Raw genomic sequence first — 19,542 nt, 5'->3', positions numbered from 1 at the left:
GCCTAATACCCCTTCTCCACAGCCCAAGCCTCAGCCTTTGCCACACAAGCCCCACAAAAGTTTACAGGTGCAATATAATTTAGTTTAGTATTTCCAACAAATTCTTTACAGCTCAATTTTCATAAATTTAATTTGAATACATTTAGGTGCATTTATAAGCATTTTCATCCAAAATAACTTATTATTTCACATAATATGAAAATTGAGCACCTGCATAGCTCATTAAGGCAAATATCTGGAATTGTTGACAAAATAGGGGCAAATTTAGGAAACGTTCCAATCCTAGAAAAAAGTCTAGAAGTCATGATTCTTTCTCATCCTGTCCATGTCTTGCATCCTCTCTGTCACCAAGAGCTTAAAAATACTTTTATATTACTATACTATAAAATTCTTATATTTTATTCCTGTTATACCCCATGTAGTACCCATGTGTTTCCCCTAGATGGCACCAGTATAAGGGTAAATGATAAATAAGGAAGGGAAATTAGAGTAAATCGATAGAAATATGCTGACTAAGAGAGAGGGAGAAATGTTGAAGGACAGAGTAGTAATGACAATAATTATGAAAGGAATTGTGTGGAAAGAAGGGAGATACATGAATGTAGGGGCAGATTAAAAAACACTGGCTATAGATAGGAAAATTATTAATAAATCTATAAAAGGGGGAGAAATGGGAAGGAAGACTAAATAAGATAGAAAGAATACAAGAAAATTAGAAAACACAACAGAGAATCAATAAATGATTAAGAAAGTTAGTGGAGAAAGAAGTGAATAATTTAATATAAATAGATAATAAAAAGATAAGAGAAAATATATCAAAAGGGAAAAAGATAAGTAAACATAGTACACAAAGAGAGGCGTAAATATTAATACACAGAAAAAGAATGGGGGGGGGGAAATACAATTGAAATAAGCAAAAAAAAATGTAAAAAAAAAAAAAGAAAAGAAAAGAAAAAAATATGCTGGAAAATTAGAAAAAGCAGAAAATGTTAAAAACAAAACAAGTTCAATAAAAAATTAAATTGAAATAGGAAAAAATAGAAACAATAGAAAAAGAAAAAAATTAAAAAACGAAAAAAATACAAAAAATATAGATTTTTTTTAAAAACCATTGAATATAGAGAAATAATAAAAAGATTAAATAAATATCTTTAAAAGGGGAAAAAGACAATTAAATATAGTACAATAAGTGATGTGGAAATATTAAGACACAGAAGAAGAGAAGATACATAAAAATACTGAAAAAATTATAAAGAAGAAAATGTAAAAAAAAAAAACAACTAAAAAAATAAATAAAGAAAATTCAAATAATGAAAGGATGAATGAAGGGGGATCAGGGCACAAAGAGGTTGTAACAGTTCTATATTGCCCCTATTTCCCCCCTACAGTGTTTTTATGGCCCCCACTCATTCTCATGGTGTTGAGCTGCGATGATGATCACCACTGTAAGAATGGTGCACAGGACAATAGCGGCAATTCCCACAGCAAGGCTGATAAACGAGAAGTTCCTGGCTTCTCGAGAGGCGATCTCTGCAGACATCAAGTCTCCACGTGCAAGAGCCGTTCTCACCTACAGACAAAGAGATCAATCAATACAAACTGAAATGAAGGCGTCAATCATGTTGCCAATTTGCTCAACATCCAACTTGTATCAATACACTCAAAATAACTACAAACATTCTATAATAAGAATGTAAAAATTGTGTTTTATTTATTTATTAAAGTCTGTTTTTTTTTTATTTTAAAGGGACATTCCGATCAAAATTTAAATGCATATAGATGAATTACATCTTTAAATAGAAACATATTTACAATATACATGTATTGGCAAAAATGCTTCTAGTAAGTTATTACTGTTTTCCTCTGCACGTGCATGTGAAACATAGCTAGATTTTCCCAGTGCACCAGCATTTTAAATATTGCAGCTGCTCAATGCGCCAGTGGGGCTTGTATCATGTCAGCAATTAACAAAATGAGTAATTATCAGATGGTGCAAGCATCTTAGGCTCTCTGAGCAAGTGCTGTGTTTAAAATGCTGGTGCACAGGGCATACTTAAATACACTTTTGAAACAGCTATAGCTTTTATTGGAAGATTTTTGCTAACACATGTATAATACAAAATTGCTTCTATTCAAAACTGGAATGCATCCGTGTGGGTTCAAATTCTTGGCTGGAATGTCCATTTAAATGGTAGAAAGAATGTTCCTAACATTGCTCTACTATTTTAATGTTTCAATGGAATGAATGTTTAAAGGGCCATTATACACTCATTTTTTCTTTGCATAAATGTTTTGTAGATTATCTATTTATAAAGCCCATAAAGTTTGTGTTTTTTTTAAATGTATAATTTTGCTTATTTTTAAAGAACATTGCTCTGATTTTCAGACTCCTAACCAAGCCCCAAAGTTTTATGTGAATACCGTCAGCTACCTTCTCCAGCTTGCTCCTGTTTGTGTAAAGGATCTTTTCATATGCAAAAGAAGGGGGAGGGGGGGGAGGGTCTTATTTCCCACTTGCAGTGGGCTTTCCTGTCACCTTTTCAACAGAGCTAAACTGAGAGCTTCTAAGTAAGTTTATAAACAGTTTTATACTGGATTTTTATATCAGTATCTGTGCATCTTATTCTTTATAGTAGTGTCTATTACATGCAGTTATATAAAAATGAGTGTATACTGTCCCTTTAAGTAAATGTTAACATTCAAATATCGAACATAATATTAGAATATTACAGATGAATGTTGATACCCTTAGGTTTACGTTGGTATCCATGAGAACCAACATTTAAATATTAATATTTTAATGTTACACAGTGACAAAGGCAGAAAATAACTTGCAGGGTGACACAAATAGAAAGAACCTATGAGTCTATCGCATTACTTTGCAGGGTGATACAGAACTAGCTATGAGTCTGTCCCTTCCCCTGCAGAGTAACACAGACAGAAATATGAGTCTGTCCCTCCCTCTAGGGAATGTGACAAAATGACAAAGACAGAAAATAATTATGTTTGTTGCTTCCACTGCAGGGTGGGTGACATAGTGACACAGACATAAACAAGCTAAGAATTTGTCTCTCCTCTTTACAGGGTGAGACAGGGAAAAGGGAGATATTACTCTGTCCCTCCCTCTACATGGTGACACAGAAGGATATATGAGTCTGCTCCTTTCCCTGACTGGTGACAAAGTGACATAGACAGAATGGGGGCTATGATTCTATCCATCTCTGTAAAGGGGGTACAATGATACAGAAGAAGCTTTAAATCTGTCTCTCCTCCTTGTAAGGTGACAAAGAATTGTTCAATGATTCTGTCCATCCCCCGCAGTGACAGAGAAAGGGGCTATGGGTCTGTTTCTCTATGTAAAGGTTAATACATTGACAAATGAAGGAGAGCCGTGAGTATACCCTCCCTCTCCAGGGTGACACTGACAGAATGGAGATATGAGTCTGTCCCTCCCTCCCCCTGCAGGTGACATAGTGACACAGACAGAAGGAAGATATGAGTCTGTCCCTCCCCCTGCAGGTGACACAGTGACACAGACAGGAGGGAGCTATGAGTCTGTCCCTCCCTCTCCAGGGTGACACAGACAGAAGGGAGCTATGAGTCTGTCCCTCCCCCTGCAGGGTGACACAGTGACACAGCCAGAAGGGAGCTATGAGTCATTCCCTCCCCCTGCAGGTGACACAGACAGGAGGGAGCTATGAGTCTGTCCCTCTCTCTCCAGGGTGACACAGACAGAAGGGAGCTATGAGTCTGTCCCTCCCCCTGCAGGGTGACACAGTGACACAGACAGAAGGGAGCCATGATTATATTCATCCCCTGCAGGGTGACAAAGTGATACATATAGAATGGAGTTATGAGTCTGTCCCTCCCCCTGCAGGGTGACACATTGACACAGACAGAAAGGAGCTATGAGTCTGCCCCTTCCCCTGCAGGGTGACACAGACAGAAGGGAGCTATGAGCCTGTCCCTCCCCCTGAAGGGTGACACAGTGAAACAGACAGAAGGGAGCTATGGGACTTGTCCCTCGCCCTGCAGGTAACACAGTGACACAGATAGAAGGGAGCTATGAGTCTGTCCCTCCCCCTGCAGGGTGACACAGTGACACAGACAGAAGGGAGCCATGATTATATTCATCCCCTGCAGGGTGACACAGTGACACAGACAGAAGGGAGCTATGAGTCTGCCCCTTCCCCTGCAGGGTGACACAGTGACACAGACAGAAGGGAGCTATGAGCCTGTCCCTCCCCCTGTAGGGTGACACAGTGACACAGACAGAAGGGAGCTATGAGTCTGTCCCACCCCCTGCAGGGTGACACATTGACACAGACAGAAAGGAGCTATGAGTCTGCCCCTTCCCCTGCAGGGTGACCCAGTGACACAGACAGAAGGGAGCTATGAGCCTGTCCCTCCCCCTGAAGGGTGACACAGTGAAACAGACAGAAGGGAGCTATGAGACTTGTCCCTCCCCCTGCAGGTGACACAGTGACACAGACAGAAGGGAGCTATGAGCCTGTCCCTCCCCCTGAAGGGTGACCCAGTGACACAGACAGAAGGGAGCTATGAGCCTGTCCCTCCCCCTGAAGGGTGACACAGTGAAACAGACAGAAGGGAGCTATGAGACTTGTCCCTCCCCCTGCAGGTGACACAGTGACACAGACAGAAGGGAGCTATGAGCCTGTCCCTCCTCCTGCAGGGTGACACAGACAGAAGGGAGCTATGAGCCTGTCCCCCACCCCCTGCAGGGTGACACAGACAGAAGGGAGCTATAAGTTTGTCTCTTCCCATGGCAACATATCTCACCTGTACAGCTTTAATTATAGCAAAGACCCCAGTTGGCCAGAAGCAGCAGATGGTGGTTAGCACAGCGATGGGCATATAGTCATGCGGAGGGCGTCGCGGTTCTAGAAGCGCCAGTCCAGGTGGAATTTGAGGAGGGGGTATTCCAGGCTGTGGTGGTACTGTTCCTGCTTGGTACTGCTATAGGGGGACGAGAAGAGGATAACTGGATGAGGAAATAACCCTAATAATAAATGCTGCTTTTGTACCCAACAACAGACAATCAATTCCTTCCTTATGAACTCTCATTTGGTTTAAACTTTATTTTTATATCCATCCCACCTCTTCCTTGTTCTGTCTCCTTTATTATCTCACTCCATGTTTTTTCTATCATTCATTTTTACTTCCTTCCTCCCTACCTATGTTCCTCTCTTTCTGCCTTCCATCTTCTGTCACTGATTCATTCCTTAGTTACTCCCCTTATTCCTTCCTTTTTATTTCTCATTGCTTCCTCCATTCTAATAATTCTATCGCTCTCTTTCTCTATATTTCTCTCTTTCTCTATTTCTCTGTCTCTCTCTCTCCCTCTCTGTTTCATTATCTCTTTCTATTTATCCCTCCCTCCCTCTCTCTCTCTCCCTCTCTGTTTCTTTTTCTCTCTGTCTTTTCCCTCCCTTCCCCCCCCTCTCTCTCTCTATTTCTCTGTCTCTCTCCCTCTCTGTTTCATTCTCTATTTCTCCCTCCCTCTCTCTCTCTCTCTCTCTCTCTCTCTCTCTCTATTTCTCTGTCTCTCTCCCTCCCTCCCTCCCTCCCTCTCTGTTTCTTTTTCTCTCTGCAGAGGCTTTGAAACAGAGGTAAAAGATATATTAATATTACAGTGTTGTGTCAGTTATCCAAAACTGGGGAATAGTTAATAAAGGGATTGTCTATATTTTTAAACAATACTTATTCTAAAGTCGACCGTCCCTTTAACTTTATCGTCTCCACTTTCACTTTTCATTTCTAATTTTTCTCACTTTGCCCCAGTTTACCCTCTCAGAAGTAACAGTCTAAGCACTAATGGGGTCCTACAGCCCAAGAGGAATAACATATCTTCGCCCTTTTATGGATATATATATTATCCCTTTATATAATAGTTTTAGCACATAGCCCAAAATGTGTGTTTGTCCGTGCTGCAATAGGAGTGTACAAATTATACCGTTTTCAAAAATGGGATTTAAAAAAGTTCACAAAATGTATATTGTCAAATAACAAAGTTACGGGTTTTGCTCCATTGAAACAGCAGAGCATACAATCTCAATAAAGTCTACATTCTCCCTGTACAGAACGTGCTGGATATTGCCATTAACAAAAAATTCTAATGTAACTTAGATTTTTTTTTGTTTAAAGAAATACCATGAATTTGAAAAGCTAGCAAGATTTATAATAGTCACCGATCGCATCACAAGATACTTTATAAGGAAAATAGCATCTTTTACAAACAATTTTTGCCACTCACACCAACTCTACAAAACCACAACTTCCAACCAGGGCTTAATTTTAATCCCTCAGACACTAAAGATATACACCTCCTCTTTCCAACAATACATTCTGGTGGAGGAAGGCAAGCTACTACCAAGACAACATATTGAACACTTAGGCAATGAATTCTACACTACGTGGTTTCGATATCCCCAACTCAAGCATTCCCTCCAAACCTCCCACAAACACAACCTAACGAACCCCGTTTGAGAAAATCTGTAGCTCTTCCTCACCCGTACACCACACAGTCTCACTGGCCTACAAACTACTAACCACACCAAACGATAATGACTTACTGACCTTTACCAAATCCTGTGGCAGAGATTTACAATTTTTAATACCAGCAGTCGACTGGCGATCAACTTTTATCTCCACCCGCAAATCTGCCCACTCAGCCAAACTCTTAGAGACCAAAACCAAAATACTTACTAGATGGTACTTAACACCGCAAATACTTAAACACGTCTTCCCTAATTCCTCCAACCGCTGCTGGAGACAATGCTCAAGTGAAGGTACTCTATATCATATCTGGTAGACATGCCCTAAAATTCAACCCTTTTGGAATTCTATCATACCCTATATACAAGACACTTTGTGTACTCCTATAACCTTAGACCCAACAATTTTCCTATTCCACAAATATCCTAAACTCAAATCAAAACTACATATTAAACTTCTGCAAAAAATCATAAATAGCCCACACCAACTAATCCCGTGAATGTGGAAAAAAGAAACAATAACCACCCTACAAATGTGGATACAAGAAACACAAACTAACCTCAAACTAGAAAGATAACACTATCTCATTTCAAATAAGTTAGCTATGCACTCTGATATACTGTTTCTTTGGGAAACACGACCCAACCAATGAACAGACAAACCTTTTGGCAACCTATTTACCTCACCTCCCCTCTGTTCCTCAGCGCAACACTAGAAGACAGGGCTTCTTGCAATTTCCTCTCTACCCAACGCAATAATAAACCTAATAAAAATGTATTGCTCCCCATACCTTGATGATACTGCACAATTACATATAATACTCATACTCTGTTACACTCAAGAATTGTACAAGCTTTTTATCTTTTTGTTATTTGATTCTTATTATATAGTTTATTTCATTTCTACAAGCTTTAGAAAATCAGATAGCTAAGTGGGATACAACCGGAATATGACAAAAGAGTGTTAAACTTGTGGCAAGAAACTTTAGTGTCCTTTAAAGACTCTCCACACCAGCCGCATATGGACTCTTACAACAGATGCACCACAACACAACTCTAATGTCTTCTAAAACCACTATATCTTTGAAATGTGATTTATGATTGTACCATTGTTATTGACATCCTTTTTCCCATGTAAGCTGTATATTACAATAAAAATTATATTAAAAAACGACAACTAAAAGAACAATTTTTGGAATGATGTTTTTAAAAGAAAACCCTTTGCCATAGATATTGAACACCATAATTGTGCAGCACCAAAAAATTTGGTTAATCTGAATATTATGAAACAAATATTTGGGTAAATTTGTTTCCCTGAATCCTTGTTGGCTGCACTATTCAGTATTCATCCTATAATATAAAAGGCCAAGTGTGTTTGTCCGAAGCTGTCATGCGCAGTAGAGACTGCGCGAGGACAAACACACCTGGCCTTCAACAGACTAACCTGGCATCTGGGGCCGACCGTGCATAATGGGGGTCAGACGTGACGCGGGCAGGGCTGGGCATGACACGGACAGGTCGGGCAAGACGCGGGCAAGCTGGGCAGGACTGGGTGTGATACGGACGGGTGTGACATGGGCAGGGCCGGGCGGACGTGAAAGAGAGAGCTCAAAAGACGGGGTATAGAGAGAGCAAAAGAGAGGGAGAGAGACAGCAAAAGAGAGGGGGGAAAAGGGGAGAGAGAGAGCAAAATAGAGGGGGAGAGAGAGAGCAAAATAGAGGGGGAGAGAGAGAGCAAAAGAGAGGGGGAGAGAGAGCAAAAGAGGGGGGATAGAGAGAGCAAAAGAGGGGGGATAGAGAGAGCAAAAGAGGGGAAGAGAGACAGCAAAAGAGAGGGGGAGAAAAGGGAGAGAGAGAGCAAAAGAGAGGGGGAGAGAGCAAAAGAGGGGAGAGAGAGAGCGCAAAAATGGGGGGGAAGAGAGGGAGAGAGAGCGCAAAAGAGAGGGGGGAAGAGAGAGCAAAAGAGGGGGGATAGAGAGAGCAAAAGAGAGGGAGAGAGACAGCAAAAGAGAGGGGGGAAAAGGGGAGAGAGAGAGCAAAATAGAGGGGGAGAGAGAGAGCAAAAGAGAGGGGGAGAGAGAGCAAAAGAGGGGGGATAGAGAGAGCAAAAGAGGGGGGATAGAGAGAGCAAAAGAGGGGGGATAGAGAGAGCAAAAGAGGGGAAGAGAGACAGCAAAAGAGAGGGGAGAAAAGGGAGAGAGAGAGCAAAAGAGAGGGGGAGAGAGCAAAAGAGGGGAGAGAGAGAGCGCAAAAATGGGGGGGAAGAGAGGGAGAGAGAGCGCAAAAGAGAGGGGGGAAGAGAGAGCAAAAGAGGGGGGATAGAGAGAGCAAAAGAGGGGGGATAGAGAGAGCAAAAGAGATGGGGAGAGAGAGAGCAAAAGAGAGGGAGACAGCAAAAGAGAGGGGGAGAGAGCAAAATAAAGGGGAGAGAGAGAGCAAAAGAGGGGAGAGAGAGAGCAAAAGAGGGGAGAGAGAGAGCGCAAATGAGAGGGAGACAGCAAAAGAGAGGGGGAGAGAGAGCAAAAGAGGGGGAGAGAGAGAGAGAGAGCAAAAGAGAGGGGGGAGAGAGCGCAAAAGTGAGGGGGGAGAGAGAGCGCAAAAGTGAGGGGGGAGAGAGAGCGCAAAAGTGAGGGGGGAGAGAGAGCGCAAAAGAGAGGGGGAGAGAGCGCAAAAGAGAGGGGGGAGGGAGAGAGCAAAAGAGAGGGGAGAGAGAGCAAAAGAGAGGGGAGAGAGAGCAAAAGAGAGGGGGGAGAGAGCAAAAGAGAGGGGGGAGAGAGAGAGGGGGGAGAGAGAGAGCAGAAGAGGGGGGGAGAGAGAGAGCAAAAGAGAGGGGGGATAGAGAAAGAGCAAGGAGTAGAACCGCTGTACTACAAACAATGGCCTGTGTACACGGAGATTAGGACTAGTTTTAAACTAAATAAATACTGAATATTCATAGAACATTTACATTAATTTTCGTTAAACTAATGTAAATGTTCCAAAGTTACAGGTGAAAAAGTTCACTTGTAGCTTTATATTTACCTTTAGTGCTCTGTAGAGCTGTGCTAACCCACTCTTCTTCACAGAACACTAGGAGCCGCATCACTAAGCCTCCTATAAGCACATTTGGGGCACTGTGAAGCAGAAAACTAAGGTATAGCCCTACTCTCCAGCGCACTAGAGGTAAATATTTAACCCCTTAAAGATAATTTAAAGAAAACTAATGAATACTGACGAATTTCATCAGTATTTTTTAGTTTTATTTAAATTTCGTTGCATTCATTCAAATACTAATTTTGTTAAGACAACTGCACTTCTCTATTGAACGCTAACAAAGAAGATCTTATTTATGATGATGTGATTTCCGAGAGAAAACGCTAGTACTGTAACTTAACATTACAGAAATGTGAGTATTACCTGTTTTCTCAAGTTTCCAGCGGTTCTTGTTTGCTTCAAGTATTTGACCAATTAATATATTTACATATGTAAATTTTAGTAACTTCCACCAGCGAAGAAATATACAAGAGCGATATAAGACAGGCTCAATTAATGTAAACTGTAATTTTATAAGATCATTCAATATGATGTAGTTGCTAATTTTCAGTGTTTACCCTTGCCCAAAACAACTGATTTGTTCCAAAACCTTGGAATTCTCACTAATAAGCTAAAAAAGACCAGTTTGGCATTTTATCAACTGCCTTTAGCTGCTTAATTTGATAAGTGAAAAACTGTCCAAAAATCTGTTGAAAATTATCGAGAAACTAGATTGTGTTTACCTAGAACAGATCTGTACAATTTTGTGTAAAGGACTTTTTTTGGCGAGCCAGCAATGTGCTTTTGGTGCAGAAAACAATGGAAAAAAATGATTGTGATTGGGTTAAATTAAGGCCGCCAAGAATTATGGGATGATAGACTGTGATCAACCTTATAATTACATGCAAATAGCAGTGCAATAATAAGATGCTATAACACATCAAAGCATTTTGTTTTTGCACTTTTATGTCCATTTAAAGGGTAAAGAGTGATGTCGACAGAAAAGGAAGGAGGAGAAAATGAACTTTGAAATTTAAATTCTGACTGTTGAATAATTAGTTTATGGTTATATAGGCCTAGATTTGGAGTTCGGCGGTAAAACGGCTGTTAACGCTCCGCTGGCTTTTTTCTGGCCGCACCATAAATTTAACTCTGGTATCGAGAGTTTAAACAAATGCTGCGTTAGGCTCCAAAAAAGGAGCGTAGAGCATTTTTACCGCAAATGCAACTCTCGATACCAGAGTTGCTTACGGACGCGGCCGGCCTCAAAAACGTGCTCGTGCACGATTCTCCCATAGGAAACAATGGGGCTGTTTGAGCTGAAAAAAAACCTAACACCTGCAAAAAAGCAGCATTCAGCTCCTAACGCAGCCCCATTGTTTCCTATGGGGAAACACTTCCTACGTCTGCACCTAACACTCTAACATGTACCCCGAGTCTAAACACCCCTAACCTTACACTTATTAACCCCTAATCTGCCGCCCCCGCTATCGCTGACCCCTGCATATTTTTTTTAACCCCTAATCTGCCGCTCCGTAAACCGCCGCAACCTGCGTTATCCCTATGTACCCCTAATCTGCTGCCCTAACATCGCCGACCCCTATATTATATTTATTAACCCCTAATCTGCCCCCCTCAACGTCGCCGACACCTGCCTACACTTATTAACTCCTAATCTGCCGAGCGGACCTGAGCGCTACTATAATAAAGTTATTAACCCCTAATCCGCCTCACTAACCCTATCATAAATAGTATTAACCCCTAATCTGCCCTCCCTAACATCGCCGACACCTACCTTCAATTATTAACCCCTAATCTGCCGAGCGGACCTCACCGCTACTATAATAAATGTATTAACCCCTAAAGCTAAGTCTAACCCTAATACTAACACCCCCCTAAGTTAAATATAATTTACATCTAACGAAATAAATTAACTCTTATTAAATAACTTATTCCTATTTAAAGCTAAATACTTACCTGTAAAATAAATCCTAATATAGCTACAATATAAATTATAATTATATTATAGCTATTTTAGGATTAATATTTATTTTACAGGCAACTTTTTAATTATTTTAACCAGGTACAATAGCTATTAAATAGTTAAGAACTATTTAATAGTTACCTAGTTAAAATAATAACAAATTTACCTGTAAAATAAATCCTAACCTAAGATATAATTAAACCTAACACTACCCTATCAATAAATTAATTAAATAAACTACCTACAATTACCTACAATTAACCTAACACTACACTATCAATAAATTAATTAAACACAATTCCTACAAATAAATACAATTAAATAAACTAGCTAAAGTACAAAAAATAAAAAAGAACTAAGTTACAAAAAATAATAAAATATTTACAAACATAAGAAAAATATTACAACAATTTTAAACTAATTACTCCTACTCTAAGCCCCCTAATAAAATAACAAAGCCCCCCAAAATAAAAAATTCCCTACCCTATTCTAAATTAAAAAAGTTACAAGCTCTTTTACCTTACCAGCCCTGAACAGGGCCCTTTGCGGGGCATGCCCCAAGGATTTCAGCTCTTTTGCCTGTAAAAAAAAACATACCATACCCCCCCCCAACATTACAACCCACCACCCACATACCCCTAATCTAACCCAAACCCCCCTTAAATAAACCTAACACTAAGCCCCTGAAGATCTTCCTACCTTGTCTTCACCATACCAGGTTCACCGATCCGTCCTGGCTCCAACATCTTCAGCCAACCCAAGCGGGGGTTGGCGATCCATCATCCGGTGCTGAAGAGGCCCAGAAGAGGCTCCAAAGTCTTCCTCCTATCCAGCAAGAAGAGGACATCCGGACCGGCAAACATCTTCTCCAAGCGGCATCTTCAATCTTCTTCCATCCGGTGCGGAGCGGGTCCATCTTGAAGCAGGCGACGCGGATCCATCCTCTTCTTCCGTTGTCTCCCGACGAATGACGGTTCCTTTAAGGGACGTCATCCAAGATGGCGTCCCTCGAATTCCGATTGGCTGATAGGATTCTATCAGCCAATCAGAATTAAGGTAGGAATTTTCTGATTGGCTGATGGAATCAGCCAATCAGAATCAAGTTCAATCCGATTGGCTGATCCAATCAGCCAATCAGATTGAGCTCGCATTCTATTGGCTGATCGGAACAGCCAATAGAATGCGAGCTCAATCTGATTGGCTGATTGGATCAGCCAATCGGATTGAACTTGATTCTGATTGGCTGATTCCATCAGCCAATCAGAAAATTCCTACCTTAATTCCGATTGGCTGAATCGGAATTCGAGGGACGCCATCTTGGATGACGTCCCTTAAAGGAACCGTCATTCGTCGGGAGACAACGGAAGAAGAGGATGGATCCGCGTCGCCTGCTTCAAGATGGACCCGCTCCGCACCGGATGGAAGAAGATTGAAGATGCCGCTTGGAGAAGATGTTTGCCGGTCCGGATGTCCTCTTCTTGCCGGATAGGAGGAAGACTTTGGAGCCTCTTCTGGACCTCTTCAGCACCGGATGATGGATCACCAACCCCCGCTTGGGTTGGATGAAGATGTTGGAGCCAGGACGGATCGGTGAACCTGGTATGGTGAAGACAAGGTAGGAAGATCTTCAGGGGCTTAGTGTTAGGTTTATTTAAGGGGGGTTTGGGTTAGATTAGGGGTATGTGGGTGGTGGGTTGTAATGTTGGGGGGGGGGTATTGTATTTATTCTTTTACAGGCAAAAGAGCTGAAATTCTTGGGGCATGCCCCGCAAAGGGCCCTGTTCAGGGCTGGTAAGGTAAAAGAGCTTGTAACTTTTTTAATTTAGAATAGGGTAGGGAGTTTTTTATTTTGGGGGGCTTTGTTATTTTATTAGGGGGCTTAGAGTAGGTGTAATTAGTTTAAAATTGTTGTAATATTTTTCTTATGTTTGTAAATATTTTTTTATTTTTTGTAACTTAGTTCTTTTTTATTTTTTGTACTTTAGTTAGTTTATTTAATTGTATTTATTTGTAGCAATTGTGTTTAATTAATTTATTGATAGTGTAGTGTTAGGTTAATTGTAGGTAATTGTAGGTAGCCTCTAACGCTGGTTTTGACGGCTACCGCCAAACTCCAAATCTAGGCCATAGAATGTGCCTCAGCACAGACAAATCAGGCTCAATTAAAGTGATGGTAAACTCTCCCCTTCTTAAAATCAGATCCTGAATGTTAGTGATATTTTAGATGAAGTTTAATTCATCAGTTGTAATGAAAATGCGCTATAAGATACTTTTTACCATACATATGAAATTCAAATTCCTCCCGTTCCGCCGCCCACTTCAAAAGTCAATTTGTCTGTGAGCTAACGGTTTGAATTGTTGTCCAATCAGCGCTCTACCCATATGGCACTTTTGTTGTAGATGGAGCACTGCTTGGAGAACAATTCAAACCATTAACTCACAGACCAATTGACTTTCAAAGTGGGCGGCAGAGCGGGAGGAATTTGAATTTCATAACTATATTAAAAAGTAAGCTATGGTACAACTTCATTACATCAGATGAATTAAACTCCAGCAAGGGGAGAGTTTAACATCACTTTAACTTTTATAACATTTCTTGAGTACTTCCATAGTGATTATGATTTAGCTCCATGTCTCTTTATAGCTTTATTGGCACAACCTTGAGATTAAACCATTAATTATTCATTATTCTATTGCTTGCTTCATGTTAGAAGGATATGAAAGTCAAAATTAACTTCTGCTATCAAATTTACTTCTCTGCCTTGGCAACGTTTGATCAAACTTTGCTCCTTTCCAGACCTCCCAACCACGGACCACTGAACAGGCACACCAACCATCCAGACACATACATGATCACACCCACTATCCACATGTGACTCCATCCCTCTTCGTGCTGCCTCACCCCAAGATGTCAACAGTCCCGTTGTAACTTCCTGAGTCCTGGAGAGACAGCCATAAATGTTGGGAGGTATGCTTTTTTCATGACAGCATACTGATGTAAGCTCAGTAGTTTGCACGTATCTTTAGTAATATATGTTTAACATTGTTGCAAACACTGCTGCCATACAGTGCTTAAGACACGTGCATACGTCTGAGCCTACCGCAGTATACTCTTGTGAAAAGGAGTATAAAACATCACATAGTGGGCGCCATCCAAAACAAAATATAAAAGTCCAAAAAAATATCACAAAGGTGTTCTTACATCAGTCCAGTGGTGGATGTCTATGGTGACAAATGCCTCAAAAATGTCTTAAACAGAGCATACCAATTGACTTATATTATCAAATTTGCTTTGTTCTGATGTTATTCTTTGTTGAAGAGATATCTAGATATGTAGCGTGTACATTTCTGGGGCACTACATGACAGGAAATAGTGCTGCCATCTAGTGCTCTTGCTAATGTATAACATTAGTACTACATGACAGGAAATAGTGCTGCCATCTAGTGCTCTTGCTAATGTATAACATTAGTACTACATGACAGGAAATAGTGCTGCCCTCTAGTGCTCTTGCTAATGTATAACATTAGCACTACATGACAGGAAATAGTGCTGCCATCTAGTGCTCTTGCTAATGTATAACATTAGCACTACATGACAGGAAATAGTGCTGCCATCTAGTGCTCTTGTTAATGTATAACATTAGTACTACATGACAGGAAATAGTGCTGCCATCTAGTGCTCTTGTTAATGTATAACATTAGTACCACATGACAGGAAATAGTGCTGCCCTCTAGTGCTCTTGTTAATGTATAACATTAGTACTACATGACAGGAAATAGTGCTGCCATCTAGTGCTCTTGCTAATGTATAACATTAGCACTACATGACTGGAAATAGTGCTGCCATCTAGTGCTCTTGCTAATGTATAACATTAGTACTACATGACAGGAAATAGTGCTGCCCTCTAGTGCTCTTGCTAATTTATAAAATTAGTACTACATGACAGGAAATAGTACTGCCATCTAGTGCTCTTGCTAAATGTATAACATTAGTACTACATGGCAGGAAATAGTGCTGCCATCTAGTGATCTTGCTAATGTATAACATAAGTACTACATGACAGGAAATAGTGCTGCCATCTAGTGATCTTGCTAATGTATAACATTAGTACTACATGACAGGAAATAGTGCTGCCATCTAGTGCTCTTGTTAATGTATAACATTAGCACTACATGACAGGAAATAGTGCTGCCATCTAGTGCTCTTGCTAATGTATAACATTAGCACTACATGATAGGAAATAGTGCTGCCATCTAGTGATCTTGCTAATGTATAACATTAGTACTACATGACAGGAAATAGTGCTGCCCTCTAGTGCTCTTGCTAATGTATAACATTAGTACTACATGACAGGAAATAGTGCTGCCATCTAGTGCTCTTGCTAATGTATAACATTAGTACTACATGACAGGAAATAGTGCTGCCCTCTAGTGCTCTTGCTAATGTATAACATTAGCACTACATGACAGGAAATAGTGCTGCCATCTAGTGCTCTTGCTAATGTATAACATTAGCACTACATGATAGGAAATAGTGCTGCCATCTAGTGATCTTGCTAATGTATAACATTAGTACTACATGACAGGAAATAGTGCTGCCCTCTAGTGCTCTTGCTAATGTATAACATTAGTACTACATGACAGGAAATAGTGCTGCCACCTAGTGCTCTTGCTGATGTATAATATTAGTACTACATAACAGGAAATAGTGCTGCCATCTAGTGCTCTTGCTGATGTATAACATTGTTGTAAAACTGCTGCTATATAGAGCTGTAGACACGTGCACACTCATGAACTTACCTTCTTGCTTTTCAACAAAGGATAACAAGAAAACAAAAAAATTGATAACAGAAGTAAATTGAATTGTATGCTTTGTCTGAATCATCAAAGAAAAAATTGGGGGTTTAAGTCCTTTAAGTTCACTGTTTGGCCCAGGCTGCTCCCTGTAATGGGATATGGCTTCCCTTCCATAGATCAACTCTGAAGAAATAAACAAACACAGGGTCGCACCATGACCAAGTACAGTTGACAAATCCTAATATAATAAAAAAGTAATAGATTCACTCACTGAGTATGGCACACCAACAGGCGCACAAAGGGTAAGCTGGAACTTAGCCGTCCGCTGACTGATCATCCTGCTGCGCCTGGATCGTCAACTTCTTTCTTAGCTAGAACTGGTGCAATATTATTGACTCCAAAATAAGCAAATTTGTATCAATATTAAAGGCAACATAAAAACAGGGACGTGTTTCTCAGGCTGAGGAAACTGCCTTAATGGGCTGAGAAACGCGTCGTTTTTATAATGTTTTAAATAAATGAATATTGATACACATTTGCTACATTTGGACTGAATATTATTACATCAGTTCTAGCGAAGAAAGAAGTTTGTGATCCAGTTCCAGCCGCAGACTAATATTTAAATACAGTAAGACTCAGTAAGTCCCTTTTTTGGTCCCTTTGTGTTTTCGTAGAATTATTTTTGTCCATAAAAAGGAATCACAAAAGGAACATAACTCCCTATAATACAATTCTATATTATTTCCTTTCCCTTTCTTAAAATATTTCCAATTTCTCTACAACTTAGACTCTATTTTTTTCTGTTCTCTCAAATACTCACTTGTCCCACTGGGTATACGGGTACATATGCAGTGCATGGCTGGAGGTGCATTGGGTATCCTGAACCTTGTTGTACGTATCCTCCGACTGGCATGGTGCCAGTTTGATTGTGAGTCTGCACCACATAGCCTTGAGGAGTAGGGGGAGGACCATTGAACTGGGTCTCTTGCAAGTACCCCTGAGGGTCTTGCCGGGGAAGAGTACCAGTGGATGGCTGAGGTGGGGGGTCATTATATCCCGGGATTACCCCATTGCCCTCCCCTCCTGGCTGGTTATAGGGAGGGGGGGAGTTGTGAGGTCCAGAGTCTGGAGGACCTAGGGAGAGAGGAGGAGAAAAAAATTGGCATGAATGAAAGAATGATGCAGAAGAGGGAAGTTAGAGAAAAGTGGGGAAAAACAGAAGCAATGAGACAACAGAGAGAGAGAGAAAAACAGGAGAGGAAATGAGTGGGAGGGAGAGTGAAAGGAGGGGGTGTAAAAAGGACATGATTGCACGCAGAACTGCTGACTGTGACCCCCTGGGGGTGAAAACAGGTCACTGAGAACAAAGGACGTGACAAAAGCAGCTACAGAACTGTACACTGAATATATTTGCTTGTAGACAGACAGATTAGGTAGGACAGTGGGTACATAGTAAGGCAAGTACATATAGACAAGATGATAACCAGGGAGAGAGACAGAGAGAGTGAGAGAGAGAGAGAGAGACAGCTATATAGGCATATAGATGTAAGATAGATGGAAAGATAGATAAACAGACAGATAGAGATATATATAGATAGATAGATAGATAGATGATAGATAGATAGATAGATAGAAAGAGAGAGGCAGGCAGATAGACAGACTAGGTAGGACAGTGGGTACATAGTAAGGCAAGTACATATAGACAAGATGATAACCAGGGAGAGAGACAGAGAGAGAGAGTGAGAGAGAGAGAGAGAGAGAGAGAGAGAGAGACAGCTATATAGGCATATAGATGTAGGATAAATGGAAAGATAGATAAACAGACAGATAGAGATATATATAGATAGATAGATAGATGATAGATAGATAGATAGATAGATAGATAGAAAGAGAGAGGCAGGCAGATAGACAGACTAGGTAGGACAGTGGGTACATAGTAAGGGAAGTACACATAGACAAGATGATAAACAGGAATAAATAGAAAGACAGATAAAGATAGATAGAGAACAAAAGAGAGAGACAGACAGAGACAGCAGACAGACATATAGATGAAAGATAGACTGACAGATAGATAGATAGATAGATAGGCAGACAGAGAGATAGATGATAGATAGTGAAATATACAAGAGTCACAAACACATTATTATGCATATTTGGATGCTTGTTATCCTATATATTAGTGCATTGAAAACTGGTGAATCGGGACCCACAATGGGTTCATTAAAAAATGTTATGAAATCCCCGCAATATTTAATGTGTGTGTGAGAGGTTGTGTGAGTGTGTTTGTATGCGTGTGTTGTATATATGAGTGAGTATGTTTGTTTATGAGTGAGTGTGGGTTGTGAGTGTGTTTGTATGCGTGTGTTGTATGTATGAGTGAGTATGGGTTGTGAGTGTGTTTGTATGCCTGTGTAAGTATGAGTGTGTACATTTATGAGTGTGTGCTGTGAGTGTGTATGTATGAATGAGCAAATGAGTGTGTGAATATATATATATATATATATATATGAGTGTATATATATATATATATATATATATATATATATATATGAGTGTGTGTATTTATGAATGAGTGTATGAGTGAGTGTGTATATTAATGAGTGGGTGTATGAGTGAGCCTGAATATGTATGATTGTGCATATATATATATATGTGTGTGTGTGTGTGTGTGTATTTATGAGTGTGTGTGTATATATAAGTGTTTGTATATATGAGTGAGTGTGCGTATGTATGATTGTACATATGTATGAGAGTGTGTAATTATGAGTGAGTGTATTTATAAGTGAGTGTATTTATGAGTGAGAGTATTTATGAGTGAGCATGTGTATGTGTGAGTGTATGTATGTATGTATGTATGAGTGTGTGTATGTATGAGTGTGTGTATGTATGAGTGTATGTATGTATGAGTGTATGTATGTATGAGTGTGTGTATTTATGAGAGTGTATTTATGAGTGTATGTATGTATGAATGTGTGTGTATGTATGTATGAGTGTGTGTTTATTTATGAGAGTGTATTTATGAGTGTGTGTATATATGAGTGTTTGTATATATGAGTGTGCGCATGTATGATTTTATAAGTGAGTGTATTTATGAGTGAGAGTATTTATGAGTGAGCATGTGCATGTGTGAGTGTATGTATGTGTGTGTGTATGTATGAGTGTTTGTATTTATGTGTGAGTGTATGTATGTGTGAGTGTATGTATGTGTGAGTGTATGTATGTATGGGTGTTTGT

The 19,542-nt window shown here is 40.1% G+C and overlaps 1 protein-coding gene across 1 annotated transcript; it reads right to left on the bottom strand.

Annotated features, from left to right (window-relative positions):
• Positions 1-1,202: 1,202 nt before the first annotated feature.
• Positions 1,203-17,500, bottom strand: PRRT1 (proline rich transmembrane protein 1; the record flags this gene model as incomplete). The annotated part of the gene is made up of 3 exons (XM_053689583.1): positions 1,203-1,570; positions 4,801-4,977; positions 17,129-17,500. Coding segments are annotated over 3 exons (726 nt in total), but the record flags the coding sequence as incomplete, so codon positions are not given.
• Positions 17,501-19,542: the final 2,042 nt, after the last annotated feature.

This window comes from Bombina bombina, chromosome 7 (assembly GCF_027579735.1).
Source record: "Bombina bombina isolate aBomBom1 chromosome 7, aBomBom1.pri, whole genome shotgun sequence".
Taxonomy (NCBI): Eukaryota; Metazoa; Chordata; class Amphibia; order Anura; family Bombinatoridae; genus Bombina; species Bombina bombina.
The sequence above is the reverse complement of the archived record's forward strand: the minus strand, read 5'-3'. Positions and strand labels throughout refer to the sequence as shown.